General features: G+C 49.2%; 1 protein-coding gene across 1 annotated transcript; it reads right to left on the bottom strand.

Annotated features, from left to right (window-relative positions):
- Positions 1-3927: 3927 nt before the first annotated feature.
- Positions 3928-18226, bottom strand: Cln6 (CLN6 transmembrane ER protein). The gene is made up of 7 exons (XM_048423699.2): positions 18072-18226; positions 11893-12007; positions 10462-10560; positions 9580-9768; positions 8984-9039; positions 7336-7458; positions 3928-5300 (listed from the first exon to the last, which is right to left on the bottom strand). Exons 1-7 carry the CDS (start codon positions 18143-18145, stop codon positions 5030-5032), a joined length of 927 nt encoding a protein of 308 aa, XP_048279656.2. The 5' UTR covers positions 18146-18226; the 3' UTR covers positions 3928-5029.
- Positions 18227-19260: the final 1034 nt, after the last annotated feature.

The following is a 19260-nucleotide window of genomic DNA, read 5'->3' as shown; positions in this document are numbered from 1 at the left end:
ACACTTACACCTGAGCAGCAAGGAGCCAGGGTCTCATGGTTCCACCAGGCACAAATCTGGAGTGGGGAGGAGGTCAAGATGCCCTGTTTCCAGAGGAAGCTGTAGCTCCAGGCTGGGGCCTTACTGGGTAGCCAGGGCCTGGACTGGTGGTACCCAAAGGAGCCCACATCACACTGGCCTGCAGGACCCATCCCCATTTCCTGGTTTCTCCCATAACCTGACATACTCTGGGAACCAGTTTTCTAGAAACTTGCTGGTAGAAATCCAGGTCAGCAAAGCCAGGCTGCTATCTAGATAGCTTTCCAGGATGACATCCCTAGTCAACTGCCCAAGAGGCACACGGTGGCTTCAGCACTTGCTACTCCTAAATACTTACTTTGGTAAATATTTCTAAATATTTCCTTAGGGCTGAGGAGATGGCTCAGTCAGTAAAGCACTTGCTTTGCAAGCACAAGGACTTGAATTCTAACCCCAGAAGTCACATTAGAAAGGTCATGTGTGGTGGCACATGTTTGTAACCTAGACCTGGGGAAGAGGAGGCTGTGGGATCCCTGGAGTCCACTGGCCAGTGATGGGCAAGTTCCAGGCCAATGAAAGAGCCTGTCTCAAAAAACAAGCTGACTAGTGTTCCTAAGGGACACCTGAGATTGTCCTCTGGCCTACATACTGCCCAAATTTCCACTGTTTTCTTACTAAGGGCTCCCCAAAATGTCTAGTCTTCAGGCCTGTCCACAAACCAGGCCTGTCCCTGCTTATGAGCTCACTGTATAGATCTTCTGATAATAGTCCTGTGTAGTAAGAGGCTGTTTGTTTGTTCCTGGCTGCTCAGCCCCGAAATAATCACACAGAAACCATAAAATTGGCATGCCAATGTAGTCAACTAAATCCACTTAAAACCTAAGAGAGCTTAAAAAGGAATTCTAGACACACACACACACACACACACACACACACACACACACAAAGAGTTTAACACAGCTCCTTTAAGAGAGGTTTTCCTGATACAGCAGTAGCAGAAAAAAAGCCACACAATGAAATGGCAGCTTTTTGAACCAAGCTGCCAGTGTGAACTCTGGCTTTCAGGAGGCCAAGCATTTAAATGGGGTTTGTGGGCAGCATGCTGCAAATGACTTGGTGGCAGCATGAACCAGCTGGTTATCAGAGTTGAGGTGGTTGAGAAAGGCTCTCACCCAGCAGGCTCAGAGACAGTGAACAGACTCCTGCTATGTCAGACTGGGCAAAGCAAGCAGGCAGGGCCGTATTTGCCCTAGCAATGCCACCACTTATTTTTTTAAGAAGCACTTAGCACTTTAAGAAGCAGTCCTGGTCAGAAAAGAATTACAGATATGCAATAAAGACAAACTCAGATACCAATGACCTCTAAATGTGTCACAGTGATGGATGAATGTACATAGGCTTCAGAGAAAGAAGAAAAAGAGTATAGAAAGTTATTTTAAAAAAGTAAATGTTTTTTTAAAAAATAAAACAAAATCTTTAAAGAGACAGAGTAAACTTGTAGAAAAAGTAAGAGTAAGAAAAATAAGTCACATAAAGATGGAATATACACAGAAAGTCAGGATTATATATATTTGTTTTCTTTGAATTTTTTGACAGTGAAGGAGCCAAACCAGTATAGATATTTTAAAGGTATCCTGTCTTCAGAATTTGGGTCTAAGGATTTGTCACTTTGGAGATGGAGAAGAGGTTCTTCTTTTGTTTCAACAGATGAGAACCTGTGGATTAATTCCAGACTAATGTGGTTTGATGTACCAAGACCCCTCAGAAAGGTGAACACCCCCCAAAATATTTTGCCCAACAAAAAGCAGGAAGCAGTTTGGAGAGAACTACACCCAAATTCCCTAAATGATTGTTTATAAATGTTTACATTTAAAGGGGGATATGCAATAGAGATTTGCATGGGTATGGATCTTGGTTTATTGATACAAATTTAAGGTCAATTTTATTATACTGTATATACATATTTCTGATCTTGATTAAGGTATTGTGTCAAGCTCATTTAAAAATGTAAGGTATAATTAAGAAATATAGGTTAATAGATAATCATCTATAATAGTCAAGCTTGTAGTCATGTTATTTAGATTTTATAGATATACAGAGATGTATTTCAGATGGATAGGCATTCTTCAAACCTTTCAAAGACTACAGAATATGGCATTTAAAATGTTTTAAGAACTTAAGACTTTTTATGACAATGAGACACATCTGCTCCTGGCAGCCCCAATAACTTCAAGAGAAAGATGGGCATCAAAGAGGCTCTGTATGGAGTTTGTTAGCCATTTGGGCAAGAAACTGCTCTTGCCTGGATTGCTTGATGTTATGCTGTGTGAACTGCACATGCAGAGAAATGACTGCTGAACTTTCCTAAAGGTGAGAACATCCTTCAGGGTTCCTGTTTCATGAAAGAGTCTGCAAGACATTTTGCAGAACATAGAACAAAGTGACTGACAAACTGTCAATATAGATGGAACTGTCTTTGAAATTTTCTGCTTTGTGGAAAAGTCTGTTGAGTACTATGGGCCAGCAGGCTGAAAATGGATGCTCCAACGTTACAGAAGAACTTTGGTTGACTGTCCAGGCAGCAAGATGTCTCTGTCAATTCTAGAGTTTTGGAAGTTGCTTGCAATGCACTTTCTGTTTACTTAGGTAATATTATATCCTTCTAGAACTTTTAATGGAGTTGAAGAATAGTTATAGTTTTTCTTAATTATGATAAAAGATAAAGTAGATATATTGTAACTGTAATTCTTGTTTGATACCTGTTTTATTATATACAATTTTACTATGTTAAATTTAAAGCCTTCCTTTTTATTTAAACAGAAAAGGGAAGGTGATGTGGGATTCCCCTCTGCATGCTGTGAATACCATTGGTTAATAAAGAAACTGCTTTGAGCCTATAGCAGAGCAGGGCAGAACAGAGCTAGGTGGGAAAAACTAAGCTGAATACTGGGAGAAAGAAGGCAGAGCCAGTGAGAAGCCATGTAGCCCCACTGGAGACAGACACTGGAACTTTACCCAGTAAGCCACAGCCTTGTGATAATACACAGATTAATGGAGATGGGTTAATTTAAGATATGAGTTATATAGAAATGCACTTAAGCTATTGACCAAACAGTATTGCAAATAATATGATTTCTGTGTGGTTATTTCAGGGCTGAGCAGCCAGGAACAAACAATCGACCTCCTACTACAGTCCTGAAATGGCAGCATCCTGGAGGTAGGTAAGGAATGTGCTGGTCAGCAGAGACAGGGGCGACAGACTGTGGGTGGAGCCATGCTCCCCACTCTATCTTCTGGTAACATTACCTATGTCTGGTGAGGTGTGGCCAGCCTGAGAACTTTGGCTTCCAAGAGCACAGTCAGCCTGCCTGAGGCTCAGGGCCACCTCCTACAGAGTAGTTTTCCACTGCCTCCCAGCACAGGGGATGACTGGTGGTGGGACAACCCCAGTGATAGGCCTGGGATGCTCTACTTCCCCTCATGACCGGCCTAGGCTCTGAGGAACACTGTACTGACTGGGAAGCAATCCTTCTTACCCACACTCTAAGTGAGTGGTTCTCTCCCTTCCTAAAGCTGTGACTCTTTAACACAGTTCTTCATGCTGTGGTGACCCCAACCATAAGATTATTTTTGCTGCTACTTCATAACTGTAATTTGCAAAGTGGTTTCTCAGTTCCTAAGACCATCGGAAATAGGAGTTTTCTGACTGTCACAACCCACAGGTTGAGAACCACTGCTCTAGGTGGTAGGCAGATGGGAGGTGGGAGTGAGAGGGCCCTCAAGGCCTACTGAGAGAAAGCCTCATACCCTACAGTCCAGGCCCCAGACCAACCAGTCTCCCTCCTTACTCCAGAACTCCCTCCTGCCTCCCCACCACACCCCCGAAGGTAAAACAGCCACCAGCCAGGCTGGGCTCCACACCAGCCTTTATTCAGCCCTCTCATCACTCAGCATGGTCTAGCCTGTAAAAGGATCACAACAAAATAGAAGAATCTGAGGCCCAGTGTTCCCTGAGAGCAAAAGGAAAGAATGAACAGTAGGAAGGTCCCCAAGACTCCCAGCACAGGCCAGTGCTGGCTGTCAAATGAGCTGGTGATATCGTGTGCCATGGAGTCCTGTATCTGAGGCCTGGGGGGAGGTGGGCTAGGGTGAGGCAGGAACTGCCATGAGATTCAGGTTGAGATGCGATGTCTTGAGAGACAGATTTGTAACGTCCCAGACCCTTCAACGGGTCTCAGAATCTATAAAACTAGGCCTTGAGAACTCTGTCTGTCCTCCATGTAGTTCAAAACCCAGGCCGGTTTCCAGAGTTCAATGGCTAAGTGACTGGGCCTCTGGCTGCCTGGAGACTGGGTTCTCAGCAGTGTGTGAGTGGGGTCTGAGGCTGGACAAGAATGGGAGGAACATGCCCCACTAGGCTGAGGGTGGGGACACAGTAACAGACAGAACCACTCTTCCGTGCTGAGGCTGCACCAGCGGAATCAGTAACCCCCAGTCCATGGAGCCACTTGGGGACCACCGGGTCCTCTAAAACAAGTGAGGCCCAGAGAAGGAAATGCTCTGTTCAAAGAACAGAAGTTGTGGCCTAGACACTGACATAGAAACCTAGGGTCAAGGGGCAGGTGGCTTCAGGGCTAGCCAGCTTCTGGGTAGGTGGCAGAGTCTTCTGTTTCTGTCCTGACCAGACCTCACCTGCATGGTCCACCGGAAGACATCTCCAGAAGGCCAGCCTGGTCTTGGGAGATAGGAGTGTTACTCAGGCACCTCTAATAGTGGTGAAATACAGGGAGGGCAGGGGCCAGGATCTTGGCCTTCATATACTTCCCCAAACTAAATTCCATCTTAAGTCCAAAGCAAAAAAGAAACAAAAGACCCTGATCAAAACAGTTGAGTCTCTCAACAATGCGCTCTGCCAATCCCTGTGCACAGGGCACAGTGCACAGCCCCCATTACCACGATGCACATATGCACCCATGTACAAATATCCACGGCCTGTTGTTCCCAGGGAGCCTCAGTGCTGACTGCTGACGTGGAGCGTGTAGAAGGCCCAGGGCTCGGGGACGTAGATGACACCAGGGTACTTCTTTCTGAGGACGGGGTCATTCCATAGCCAGGCAACCCACAGTGCCACCAGGGAGAGGGTGAGGGCGAAGGAATAGAAGAGGAAGAGGCCGTTGCTGTCTAGGAAGAGGCGCCTGCGCTTCTGGTGGAAGACAAGAGCCAACATCGCGAAGAAGGTGAAGATGAAGAGAATGAAGATCTGGCCCTCGGTGACCAGGTACCTGGAGAAAGAGGCATGGAGGTGAGGTGGGCGCCAGGGCAACACCATCCTGCCTATTCTCCCTCTGGACCAAGTGCTAGGTTGTCCTCCCCGGCAATGAGAATGGCTCTCCTAGTGAGAGGACCCAATGTGCCAGGACAGTCTAAACCATAGCCCGGAGGCATCGGACTACTTTGGCTTTAAGTGGTTTAATAATATTCTACTGGACAGTCAGGTGGTGGTGGCGCATGTCTTTAATCCTAGCACTAGGGAGGCAGAGACAGGCAGATGTTTGTGAGTTTGAGGCCAGCATGGTCTACATAGTGAGTTACAGGACAGCCAAGACTACATAGACACTGTTTCAAAATAATAATAATAATAGTAATAATAGTCAGCTGGGTGTGGTGGCTCACACGTTTATACAGCACCCAGAAGGCAGAGGCAAGGGTCTCTGGTTATCACACAGCAAGTTCCAAGACTACACACTGAGAATCAGAAGACCCCTGGCTTTGGTTTCTGGCATTTCAGCACATAAGTACACTTCCACATGACCAAAACTGGCTCTGGAGGAGCAACAGGATATACTCTTTGCAGAGAACATCATGACGTACATGGCCTCAGTTCCCACACTTCCTGGGGCCTCATCTGCTACCTGCTTCATTTCTGGAGACATTTGAGTTTGGGGTTGCCATCCCAGTACATGGAGGCTATTGTCATTACTGTCCCCTTGGAGGCTGGGCCACTGTCATTTCAAGACAGGGTTTCTCTGAGTAACAGTCTTAGCTGTCCTGGAACTAGTTCTTGCAGATCAGGCTGGCCTCGAACTCACAGAGATCCGCCTGCCTCTGCCTCCCAAGTGCTGGGATTAAAGGCGTGCGCCACCACTGCCAGGCATAAGGAACTCCAGCTCTGCAACCTATTGGCCTGGCACCTTGGGGACATCAAGTGACAACTCTGAAAGACAACATCAAGGCCATTTCGTCTCTTATGAGGGAAGCATAAACAGCCTCAGTTCTTAAGGGGGTCTCACAAGGCTGTGTGCATCTGTTAGCCGGGAAAGCACATTGTTCAGTGAATGGTGCATTGTTGTGACTCCACCACGGCTGCACAGACATGTTAAGGTAAGACCGTGGCAACGAACACGCCCAGGTCAAGTCTTTCTCCCTTGTATAGATGCCACTATCCCTAGTCCTATCCTCAGGGAGAATATAGCTTAGCCCTAGAGGGCCCTCTTGCAGGCTAGACAGGCCCTGGAAATGGCTAGAGCTGGCCCAAGGAGAAAGAGTTGTTTTTTTTTTTTCATGTGCAGGGGGCTTCCCATCCAAGGTGGGCCCAGTTGTTCTGGGTCCTTCCTGTAATCCCACAGCCCTTTGGGTGTAAGTGAGAGGAAGCCCTGTCTCAAAAGAAGAAATGATGGGAAGGTAAGGGTCTGGCTGAGGTCTGAGAGGAGAGTCTAGAGTGCAGAAGGAACCTCAGGAGAGGCAGGGCTAGGCTGAGACTCCCCCTGGTCTGTCCTTGTCATCTTGTCTCCCCACTGGATCCTAACATCTCCTGAGAGGGGACAGGCAGGTGTAACTTCCATTTCAGAGAGGTAAACAGGCTCAGGAGGACTCACAAGGCATGAAGCTAGTGGTAGACACCTGGCCTCAAAGTGGTGCTGGCATGCTGGGAAGTAGGGCATGGTGGATGGCCTCTTGTCTCTCACTGTCTACTTAGTGCTGAGCATCTGATCTCAGAGAAGCTGTTGCAAGGCACAGGCCTCACTCAATCTAGGAGGAAGCAGAGGCCTAGGCATGGCAAGTCTTACCTGGAGTCACACTGCAGGCCTGTGATTTTTTTTTTTTTAAGACAGGATCCATGTAGCCCAGCGTGGCCTCAAATTCACTATGTAGCCAATGCTAACCTTTGACTCCTGATCCTCCTGCCTCCACCTCCCAAGTGCTAAGATGACAGAAGAGGGTCGTCACACCCAGGGCTGTTTGTCTGTGGATCTTATCGTGGTGGCTCATTTAGTGCCTGTGCCCTTTGTCCCACCCCAGGAGTCAACGTCCACTCACCAGTAGTACAGGCCACTGGGCCCCACCAGGAGCAGGGCAGGCCCTGGCATGTGGCTCTGAGTCTCGGAGGTAGTGAAGCAGCCACTGAAGTACATGAAGAGAATGAGGAAGAAGGGGATGTACCTGTGACGGAGAGGCAACAGCTTTCAAAGCCTGGCCAGGGTGTGGCTCATCACCTTTCCACTGATCCTTTGCATTGTCACACAGGATGTCACCCCATGGCCTATCAAACCCTTGGCACAGGCCGTGCACACTCCTCTACACTCAGCCTTCCCTGCCCTGGGAGTCCAGGACGGAGGAACAGAAACCAAAAGGCTTCTGCTGGTGCGAAGAAGGGTCCTAGGCTCCTTGGGTTAAGTCCTAAGGTGAAGGGTGTGGGCGCCATGGCAAACACACTGTGCTTGGTTTCCCTCTCTGAATCCGGTACCCACCCTGCCCTTCATTCCACATGGATATGAGGGGATGTGGGGCTCTGTCTTGAACCCATGTGCTTTAGATCCCAGCAGGTCGAGTACAATGCTAGTCTGGAAATGGAGCACCCAGCAGGGCTGAGGTCGGAGAGAATACAGTTCTGGGAGATCCCAGGGAGCTCTGTGGGGCCCTTCATTCACACCCAGCCAACAGTCCCCACCTCATCCAAGAGTATGGCCTCTCTCCTGCCCACATGGGGCTCCCTTTCTGCTTCCAGCAGACACACACACACACACACACACACACACACACACACACACACACACACAGAGGCTCATGCTCTCCTGCACACACAACCCTTTTCTGTCACGTGACACCCACACTCTTCTACACTCAGTCCACTCCCTCACCCTCTCCTGAATTCCCAGGCCTGTTCCAGCTCCCTCCTTCTTTCTCAGCTTCCAATGGGAAGGGGCATCTGGCAGAGTCAGGAGGAACTGGCAAGAGGCCTGTGCAGAGGTCCCCTAGCACCCTCCGAGCCAGAAGGATCACCTCCACAACCTCAGACACCCCCACAGACACCAGTGTGGGGCATATGCTGAGGGAAGCACCTCAGTCCGGATGAGGCGTCTAGACAGAGCTAGCCCATCACCTCCCTCCCTCTGGCTTTAGTTTATTCAGTGTAAGGTGAGGGGTGGCAGAGAAACCCTTATTTGAGCTCTGAGTCTCTGATTTTAACCCCATATTTCTGAGATTTTCCTGAGAGTAGCAGCGGGTGGTGGTGGTGAGGATTTGCCCCTCCCAAGAGTTCTAAGATGGGAAACACAAATTGTGCCACCCAAGCCAGGTCCTAGAGGCTCTCCTCCACTCCCTATATCCCCATCTGTCTCCTGCATCCCACCCGAAACCATCGAGTCGCTAGATTCTAGTGTGCTTATCAAGGCTCCCTCCCAAACCCCAAGCCCAGACGTGGCTAAGGTGGACAGCCACCTGCCTGCTGCCCTCTAGTGGTTACTGTGGAAACTTCAGGTAGGGAGGAGGCAATAGGAGGTCCCCTTTGGGCCAATGGAAAGTATCTGGGTCATCCTGACCAGGGGTCCCACCCAGAGCGCTTTCGCTGAGAATTCCATTTTAGATGCTCCTCTCAATACAGAGGCCTGGGGCCAGGGAGCCTTGTCCAGTATCTCCTGGTGCCTGGGCCCTGGATGGCACATAGACCTGTCAGCCCCTCACTCACCACATGGAATGGCCCAGGTACTCATCATAGTAGTACAGCAGCTCAAAGGAGTCGATCTGAGAAAACACAGGGGAGCAGAGTGAGGGGGGGGGGGGGCTGAGACCTGAAACCAACACCACCTCCCACACACCATTCTCATTCCCTCCCTAGGATACCAGAGGGGCCACGGGGAGTCAGTCCCTGCTGTACCAGTTTCCTTCCTTCCTTCCTTTTTTTTTTTTTTTTTTTGAGATAGTGTCACTATATAAACCAGGTTGGTCTTGAACTTGTAGCAATCCTCTTTCTCTTTCCCTCCTGAGTCTAAGGTTTCGAACATGTGCCCACATCCAGACAGAACTGTTTCCCTTTACAGTCTAGGAACATACTATTTTGGGTAGGCAACAGTTAAGTTTCCTCACATAGCTGCATGCTTGTAATTCTAGCACTCCAGGAGGCAGAGGCCGGAGGATCAGGAGTTCAGGTCCTCCTTGGCTACTAATAGAATCTGTGGTCAGCCTGGGCTACCTGAGACATGATGACTGGCTGGGGAGCCTCTTTAGTCTCCAAGTACAGACACCCAGCAGGCAGCCTTGGTAGAGTAGGGGGGGCAGCCTCACCAGTGTCTCTGGCTTGAGATTCTTGATGATGGGATTCTCTCTGACGGACAGGTGGTGCTGGTACCCACTGAAGAGTAGGCGGTGGTTGACAGAGTCGCCCACCAGGTGGATGCTGGCTCCCATGATGAAGGTGATGATACTGACGTAGATTATAGACCGCGGCAGCGTGCGGGGGGACCGCTCGATGAGCTGGGGTTCAGAATGAGGTCCACAGCATGTCCCCCGACTCCATGACAATGTGTGAAAACCTCTGCTTCCCTTCCCTCAGACAAGTGGGATAGAAAGTCCCTCTGGGGGTTGTGGGTTCCTTAGTGGGACATCCTAGCAGGGTCTGCTGAAGGACACTTCCTCTCCAGGAAGATCAGATGAGGGTGGAGGATGGAGACAGTGTTGGAGGTGATACTAGACCTTCAAGGCAGGAGTTCTGACCAGGCCAGACCCTACCACTACCCCAGGGTGACCTGTGTGTGCCTTGGGTGGGTCAGCATGCTGCTGGGATCTAATTTTTGAATGACAGGTCCCCAGCAAGCAGAAAGAAAATGTCAGGGAGTCCAAAATGGGGGTGACTGTGTTGAGGTAATGCCCCTCCTACTTTTAGAGATTCGAAACGTCTTTCATATTTAAATTTTTGAAGAAACATTTACCTATTTATTTATTTGCACATGTATTTACATAGGTCCACACGTAAAGGTCAGAAGAGGATTTGTGGAAGTCGTTTCTCGTCACGTGGGGATGAAATTCAGGCTATCGGGCTTGGCAGCAAGCACCCTAAGCCAGCTCACCAGCTCATGTAGTGTGTGTGTGTGTGTGTGTGTGTGTGTGTGTGTGTGTGTGTGTGTGTGACCAGAGAGGATGGGTGGGGGGAGACAGGCCAGTCTGTACCTTGAGCAGAAGAAAGGGCGTGATGACATTGTAGGCCATGTGGAAGTAGTCCCCGACACTCGGCTTGTTGAGGGGAAACCACTGGAGTGGGAACACCAACTAGGGAAGAAGGCATGAGCTTAACAGAAAGGCCTGCAGGCCGCTGGACACCGGCCCCCCTCACAGACACTGAGCTCTTCCTGTGTTCTCTTGGAAGCCCTAGGCCCAAAGGACTGCCAGAGAGAGAAACGAAGTCCCGAAGACAGTAAATGGACTGTTTCTAGTCCTATTTGATACACAGAAACCCAGGGAGTGTCGTAGTAATTTTTTTTTTACTGTTTTATATTTTATTTAATCTTTTATCTTAGGACAAAACACATCTAAACTCTTTCCTAATTTGAAAAAGGTTCTTTTTCCCTTAGTCTTTTTTAAACCAAAAATGCGCTATCCTATTAAGATCTTTTTGGTTCTGCTGAATTGGGAGAGCAGGCGGAGTCTGCACTTTTCACCATGTAGGTCCCTCACTTCCATGATTAGATTTCTTTCAGAAATCCTCAGGCTCCTGTGAATGGGACTGTCCCCCTGATTTCCCAGTCTGTTTGTAGCTGGTGTGGAGGAAGGCTATGTTAGTTTTGTAACCTGTCACTCTGCTGGAAGTGTTTAGCAGTTAGGTTTGTTTTTGTCTTGTGACAGGGTCTTACCATGTAGCTCAAACAGGTCGTTATAACACACGGAAGGCTAAGTTGCCATTAACAGAAACAACAATTTGTATGTATTGATTGCTCTGGAGCAGTGGTTCTCAACCTTCCTAATGCTCTTTAGTACAGTTCCTCGTGTTGTGGTGACCCCAACCATAAAATTGTTTTCATTGGTACTTCATAACTGTAATTCTGCTGTTATAAATCATAATGTATATATTTTTGGAGATAGAGGTTTGCCAAAGGGGTCGCAACCCACAGGTTGAGAACCACTGCTATAGCGATATATTCTAATGTAAAACAATCATGGTGCAGAATATAATGCATAAAACAAAATATCCTTTTGGTTAGAAAAAAAAAGGAATTTCTATATACGTTTCCATAAACATAGAAAGGAGTGGAAGGGTACGCCCCAGCCCTCAGGAAAGTCTAACACTTCCTTATTTTGGGATTTCTACATGTTACTCTCTCTACTTGGAAGTGACTTTATTTTTGGTCAGTTACAATATGCAAATTCAGTTGGTGGGCTTTACCCCCAGACTATCCCAACGAGGGAGGGTGGCAGCTATGCTCTACCTCGCGGGATGACTATCGGGACCCACCCAGGCTCTCTCACTCGCGTGACTGACCAGACACACAACTACAGAATGTAAGAGCCTCTGGGTTCTCCCTAAGTGATGTCCGTAAGGTCACTTGGCAAATTGAGATCCCATTAAGTCCCCTCCATGCTCACAGGATTCAGCCTCACACTTACCATGGCAATGGGGCGGCCAAAGTCCAGAACCCAGTTCTGCAGTGTGAAGTAGAACCAGAGGTCAAAGTGGAAGGGAGCCATGTGGGCTGTCTCCTCAGCCTTCGCAGAGCCATGCCTGGCGAGGAACAAGACCAGACTCAGCCCTCTCTCTTCCCCCTTTGCCATCAACCCAAGGGAAAGACAAAGAGCTCTAGGCACTTGAAGGCCGGACATACATGCCATTGAGGGAAAGGAAACCCGGAGTCTGGTCAAGAGGACAGTGGATTTCAGTGGTCCTAACTACCCTGTGACTCAGGAAGAAACTGCCCCATGGGTGAAGTAACCGTCAAGCTTCCATTATAAAATGACGGGGAAATAAAACAAAGCAAAACATGAAAGATGAATGAAAACTAGCAAGCATGACGATGGACGGCTGCAGATCACCTTCACGGAGCACCCACTATCTCCCCGGGAACCATGGGTAGCTATCTGCGTGTGAGCTCATTTATTTATTTGTTATGCACTCATTTTTAAGAGACATGCACACGAGTGCAGGTGCCTGAGATAGCTCGATCCCTCGGAGCTGAAGTTACACATGGTTGTGAGCTGCCTGACACGGGCGCTAGGAACTGAACTCTGCTCCTCCGCAATAGCAGCACACACTTAAAACCACTAAGCCATCTCTCCAGTCCCTAGCTGATTAACTCATGTGTATGATGCTGACAATGGAACCCAGAGCCTTGCACATGCTAAGCACATGTGTCCCATGACAGAGCTACATCCCTGTCCACTCACTTGATTCCTTTAATTTTTACAGAAACTCAGATCTGAATGTTACCCTCATTTTGTAAGTGGGTGGAAAAGGATCCAACAGACTAAGTTTCTTGCCCCAGGACTGGAATTTAAATAATTAGGCCTGAATTTATTTATTTAAGTTTTTGTGACTCGGGATTTCCCTGTGTAGCCCTGGCTGTCCTAGAACTCGCTATGTAGACCGGGTTAGCCTCAAACTCAGAGATGCCTGCCTCTGCTCCCTGAGTGATGGGATTAAAGGCATGTGTCACCACGGTTGGCTCAGGGTTTGTATTTTGAACTGCATTCCACAGTTGTCCATGGTGATTGGTCCACGACAGCATCCCTCCACCTTGTCTTCTCAACTATGTGGAGGTACCTGGGGCTGCTGGAATATTACTTTCCTTACCAGTCCACATGAGAGCCTAAGAAAGAAGTCAGCAGAGACATAGTGGTGTAAGAAACACGGGGGAGGGGGACCACCAAACAACATATCTTCAGAGCCCGGCCCTCTCACAAAGCAGTTGGTCCCTGCTGTTCACAGATGCACTTAAGTTCAAGGGCATCGCCACTTACTATGGGAGGGCGTCTCTGAGAAAGCCTTTCCCAACCCACACTAGGCCTATAGGGAGCAAGCATTTCCTCACTAACTCAGGCCAGTCATAGCAGCATGGGACTGGGGTTGTGTTCTTCCATCTAGGCCCTCAGGAGGGGAGAGTTTAAAAGAAAAAAAATTAAATGGCTTGGCTATGGTGGTACACGCCTTTAATCCCAGCACTGGGGGCCAGGGGGCACGACAACAGTGGGGAGGCAGTGGGATGGGAAGCCAGTCGAAGCTTTGAGTTCGAGGCCAGCCTGGTCAACAGAGTGAGTTCCAAGACAGCCAGGGTTACACAGAGAAACCCTATCACAAAAATAAATAAATAAATAAGTAAAATTCAAATAGGTATTTATTTGTGTGTATGAGCATGCACACATGCCAAGCCATGCATATGGAGGTTAAATTACTGTGTTTCAAAAAAGAAAAAAATTTAAAAAAAAAAAAGACTGTTTTAAGGCTGCTATCTTTTCTACCACGTGGGTGCTGGGATCAAACTCAGGTCTTCAGGCTTAGTGGGTGCCTTAAGCCAGAGTCATATCAGGAGAGCATTAAGGTTCCCCCAACTCTCCAACTTCCTCCTTAGAGTCTGAGTCCTCTTACAGCATGCTTACTACCCAAAGACAAGACACTACTAACTTCTAAGATGATGGGGAGCCTCATTAGCCTATGTATGTGGCCAGACCAGGCTTGAGGTGACGCAAATCCCAACCTCCAGAGCTGTCACCTCTGTCCCTGGCTCAGGCTGACTAAAACCCATTGCCATGGCCTGTTTCAGATCCCTCCCCTATGAGCACAGGTGAGCTGAGCAGCGTCAGGAAGGCGGTCCTCTATCAGTGCTGACTTTCATAAATTGCTGGGATCCTCAGATAATTAGCTGATGCTAATCGACAGCCACCCGGGGCCAGGGAGGCAGGCCCTTGGGATCAGTGGTCCTGTAGAAGGCAAGGCATTCCCCAAGTCAACACAGCCTCTGTCCCCCAGCTCAGTGCCCTCCAACACACACTGATCACCAACTGGGCATGATGCTATTTTACCTGTACCATCTCAGCCAACCCCAGGCAGTGGCATCAGAGGCAGGAGCTGTCCCCTGTGCTTTCAGATGAGGATGCTAAGACTCAGAGGTCAGTGTTAGTCACTGTCACTCACATAGTAAAGAGCTGCTGGAACTACTAATTTTATCACTTGATTCCTAACTCTTATTTCTTCCCAAAAGGTAATGCTTCATTAGTCACAGGGAGGGCTTGGTGAATTGGGGAATGAGCTCTCTAGGATGCAAGCCCCAAGGCTGCCCGTGGCCAAGGTTCCATCCTCTAGAGAAAGCCAAGAGAAAAAGAAGGGATCTCAAAGAAAAGGTAGGTGTGTGTGTGTGTGTGTGTGTGTGTGTGTGTGTGCGCGTGTGTACAGAGTGTTCATGTGTCACAAGGCAGAATGCCTCAGACCATATGAACTGGCACCTTCTCTTTGGCTAGGGTGCTGAGACCACACTGACTGACACCAAAGTGCAGGAGTTCTGGATAGCACAGAACTCAAGCCTGGGTCTCTGTGCTCTCAACAACTTACTTTCCTCATTACTATATGTTACTGATGACTATATATTACTGGTTACTATACATTATTATAATAAGCCAGCTGGCATTCGAGGTCAAACTAGAAAAGAATCAGTGTAGTCAGGAACAATAAGCAGAACCGATAGGAAGGCAGAAAGCTGTAAGGCAGGGGTGGGCACTTTTAACCAGGAAGAAAAACTGCACATGAACAGGAGGGAAAGCACTGTAGAAATCCCAGGCCCATGAAGGGCAAAATGGTAGGGGCTGACCAGGCCTAAGACAGGGCAGATACTCCAGTTAGCTATGCAGCCTGCTCAGAGGTCGGTGATAGCACCCCAACAGAGTCCCTGTTCCGTTTCTTCCTCTTTATGATCATTGGGGCAGGCCTCAACAAGCAGTGAGTGGCGAAGGATTTGGAGGGAGGAGGCAAGTGCCCTCGGTGTTTCATTCTGAAACCTCCAACTCAGACAGAGGTGGGATGTTCGGTAAAAAGAATAAAGGAATTTTGAAAGCCCATGAGGGGGACACTTGGTGCCTGCCTCTAGAATGTACTGGCTCACACTAGGCTCAGTAACTATTTCTTCCTCTGTCCCAGGAAGCACTTCTGTTCATGAGAACCTGGCATTAGTGTAGCATGGCTTAGCAAGGCAGATGGGGAGAACAGGTAGCAACAGCTTGGAGATCAAGGCTGATAGACATGGATTTTCAGGATCCCCGCTCCGTTCTGCAGCTCTCTCTCTCTCTCTCTCTCTCTCTCTCTCTCTCTCTGTGAGTGTATGTGTGTGCTTGTTGTGTACGTGTGCTTTTCCTCACCCTAGTAAAAGCCTTCCCTCACCAGCAAAAAATAAACAAAATTAGTCAACATCTAAACGGTTTCTTCTGTTGGGGCTCCGACCGTGACGGCAGATCACACAGGGCAAGGGGATCTCCCCTCGACACTCACGCTCCTGTCCCGAGGATGAGTGACCTCAAGCTTGTCCCGAGTTCCTGATTCCAGACTTTCCAGGCTGAGCCTCCCAGGCTGCGCTAGTCCTAGGTCCCCGTCAGGAGCAACAATGGGCAGAACCGAGGACAGCAGGGAAAGCACAGTGCCGGGTAAGCTGAAGCAAGCCCAGCCTTTGCCCCACAGCTTCCTGTCTCCCACACCATGACAGCTGGGAAGCCAGTAGCACCCAGCAGCATCCGCAACCCTGGATGGCAGGAAAGAGGGCTCGTCTGGAGAAGTAAACAGAGCTGCGACGGGGAATAGAAAGAGACCGACTCTGGGCTCTTTGTGAAGGACGATGAAATGCCAGACGTGACGAGACTGAGACATTTGGATGAGAAATGAGGAAATGCAGACCAACAATAGCAAGGAGGAATGGAAAGCTAACCAAGAGCCAGATGTGGTGGTGCACATCATTAATCCCAGCAATCAGGAGGCAGAAGCAGGTGGATCTCTGTGAGTTCCAGGACAGCCTGGTCTGCAGAGTGAGTTCCAGGACAGCCAGAGCTACATAATAAAGACCCTGTCTCAAAGCAACAGAAAACAAGACAGCTTAAATATTGTGAACACTGTATACTGACTTCCAATGTTTAGATTAATCCCCAGATAACATGTAGCAAACAGCTGTGACAGTCCCAAATGTGGAAGATCATTTTGATCTTAGTGCAGTGGGCAGCATAGGGTATACTAGAGGTGCTTATGAAATGCCTGCTGAACTTGTGGACTGCTTCTGGCCAGTAAAAATCTGAGCCTCAATCTGATCAGGCTCCTTTGCCTGCTCTGGGCCAATTTTCTCATCAGACGAGATGACGAAGTAATATTTAGAGGAATAAGTGGACCGTCAAGTGACGTGTTGCTCAATAATGCGCCGACAGGCAAACCTGTCCCAGTGCAAACATGAGAGAGAAGATAAAACTAAGATGGCTACTGTGTTACTAAGCCATGAAAATCGTATAGGATGATCACCAGGGAGAAAAACTACCAGGCCTGAGACTGCACCTGCTCAGAAAATTGGCTTCCAAGTAATGCAAACAGTCCCCACACTCTTCAGGATCAATGCAAGAGAAACCTCAGCCAAGCCTCTGAAACTTCTTCCACCATCCCTAATCACACCAGGAACATCCTAAAATGCGCGTGGAGCACGCGAGTGAGCAAAACCACTCGTGGCTCTTTGGTACCTGTGGGACACGGGGTATACGTTTTTTAATTAATTAACTAATTAATTAATTAATTTCAATGTCTATTTATGCAGTATCCTGCCTGTGGGCCAGAAGAGGACACCAGATCTCATTATAGGTGGTTTACTTGGTTGCTGGGAATTGAACCCAGGACCTCTGGAAGGGCAGTCAGCCCTCTTAACCGCTGAGCCATCTCTCCAGCTCCGGGGTATATGTTTTTTTTTAAACAAGTCAACTAGTTTGAGGTAAGTCTACTTTGTGGATGAAAGCAGCCTCCCTTCAGGACTGTTCTCATCCACATTCCATACCTCCTTTAGGGCCTTCTCGTCTAACTCTGGGGCACTCAGGGCGTTTGGAAGTCAGTCCAGCCCCCTGCCATTTTCTCTTACAGCTGTGACTTGTCCAGCACCAGCACACTCCAAGCCTTTCCTCACATTCCTCCACTGGCAACCGTGTCCAGTTTCTACGGTGCTGGGCATTGAACCCTGGGCTTCTTGCATACTATGCAGCCACTACCTAACCTGCATCCCCCTAGAAACCTGCCTCTACCTCCTGCGTGTGGGATTAAAGACATAGCCGCCATGCCCGGCCTAACAAGCCTTAAGTGTCCTCTGTAGAGTCCTGTACTGCTCAACTCCTCCAGAAAGCCCTCCAGGATTAGCTAGCTGCCACCTGCGAGGGCTCCGACTTTCATGACAAGTGCTTAATCAACATAGGGGACACGCGGGGAATGCTTATGATCAGTAGAGCGGGTGGAGGGAGGCAGACTGGAGGGAAATCTCCAAGAGCGGGTTTTGTGCCTCTGGCTCTGCCCCGCCCAGCCGGATAAACCCCAAACACGGGGAGCCTGCCACTTCCCGCTGTCCCAGGTTACCGGCTCACTTTCCTGGGCCCCCGAGCCTCCTGAGTCAGTCAGAGCAGAGTCACAGTCCTGTCCAGATCAGGGGGCTTCCGCAAACTTGGAAGTGGCGCGGGGATTTAGCAGAGCGAGCCGGGGTGACCTCCGAGTAGCCGGCCCCTGCGGTTCCCCTGAGCCTGGCGAGCTCTCTCAAACTCTGGGGCCCTGCGCCGCCTTCCCGTCCCCATTCCGCGCGCACCTGGCCTGCAGAAACGTGGCGCCCGGGCCGCCCGCGGCTCCCGGGAGCTGCCGCCTCCGCGCCGCTGCCTCCATGGCCGCCCCGCTCGGCCTCGCGGTCCGGGAGGAGAGAAGACTGCGCGGGCGGCGCGGGGCCCCGGGGCGGGGAGGAGCAGAAGAGGGAGGAGGGAAGCGGGAGGAAAGAGCAGGGGGAGGGACTGGAAGAGGGTGGAGGATGGGGAGGGACTTAGGCAGCGAAGGGAGAGGAGGCTGGTGAGGGACGTGTGGGGCGGGAGGGAGGGAGGAGAGAAGAAGGAGGAGGGAGGACGCAGGGGGAGGGCGATCTCCACTTGAGAAGGAGGGGTCTAGCCTACGTCCTGGCTGTCTCCTGGGTCTGAGCTAGATCCGGCTAGACGGGCTGGCCAATGAGCATCTCTGTTTTCCAGACGTCTCTGTTTTCCAGCCACAGGTAACAAATGTACCCCATACTCCGGGCTTTTCAAGTGAAGGCTGGGAATCCAAACTCATGATCCTCATGCCTTACTGACTGAACTGTGTGCCCAGCTCCTGGCCCGTTTATATCAATGTCTCTCCATTCTGAGGGCCTTTTAAAATTTTTCTTGGAGGAGTTTTATTGAGTTTGTTCTTCCTTGCTTTGGTCAGACCTTCATGTACTGAGCGACCACGGGAAGCTGAGACTGTCTGCCTCAGTACAGACCATACCTAGGTTGTTGTTAGGACAACTCTACTGGATGGCACATTTGTTTCAATGCATTCTCTTATTTTCCCTTTAACTTATTTCCTTACTATCCTACAAAAAAAAAAAAATGGGTCTTATGTAAATCAGGGTAGTCTCAAACTTACTATATAGCTAAGAATGACCTTAAACTTTTGTTGTTCTTGTCTCCACCCCTTGAATACTATTTATCCACTTTGCTCAATTTCAAGACTCTCCATTTCCAGTCCTCCTTCAGTGATTGTGTGTATGCAGGGCGGTGGGGTGGGATTGGGGATGTATCTTTTATCCTGCCCATGTCATAACCAGGGCAGGTGATGTCCTGGTTTGGGAGCGAAGAAAACCAACATTTTGAGCTGAAACATGTTCAAGGTCAGCCGGTGACAACACCAAAACTGGATCCTCGGTTTAATTCCCAGGAATCTGATCGATGCCAGCGTAGCTTCCCACCCAGACCCCAATCTCGCTCCCTCTC

This window comes from Myodes glareolus, chromosome 4, assembly GCF_982192425.1.
Source record: "Myodes glareolus chromosome 4, mMyoGla1.1, whole genome shotgun sequence".
Classification (NCBI taxonomy): domain Eukaryota; kingdom Metazoa; phylum Chordata; class Mammalia; order Rodentia; family Cricetidae; genus Myodes; species Myodes glareolus.
This window is presented reverse-complemented; position numbering and strand designations above follow the sequence as displayed.

What these genes read in the sequence shown, in the direction of transcription:
- Cln6 (XM_048423699.2), bottom strand. Translation starts at nt 18,145, where the DNA reads ATGGAGGCAGCGGCGCGGAGGCGGCAGCTCCCGGGAGCCGCGGGCGGC. An exon ending in CGCCCTTTCTTCTGCTCAAG is followed by an intron (nt 9,769 to 10,461) that starts GTACAGACTGGC and finishes TCTGAACCCCAG; the next exon opens with CTCATCGAGCGGTCCCCCCG. An exon ending in CCCAGTGGCCTGTACTACTG is followed by an intron (nt 5,301 to 7,335) that starts GTGAGTGGACGT and finishes CTCTTTCTCCAG; the next exon opens with GTACCTGGTCACCGAGGGCC.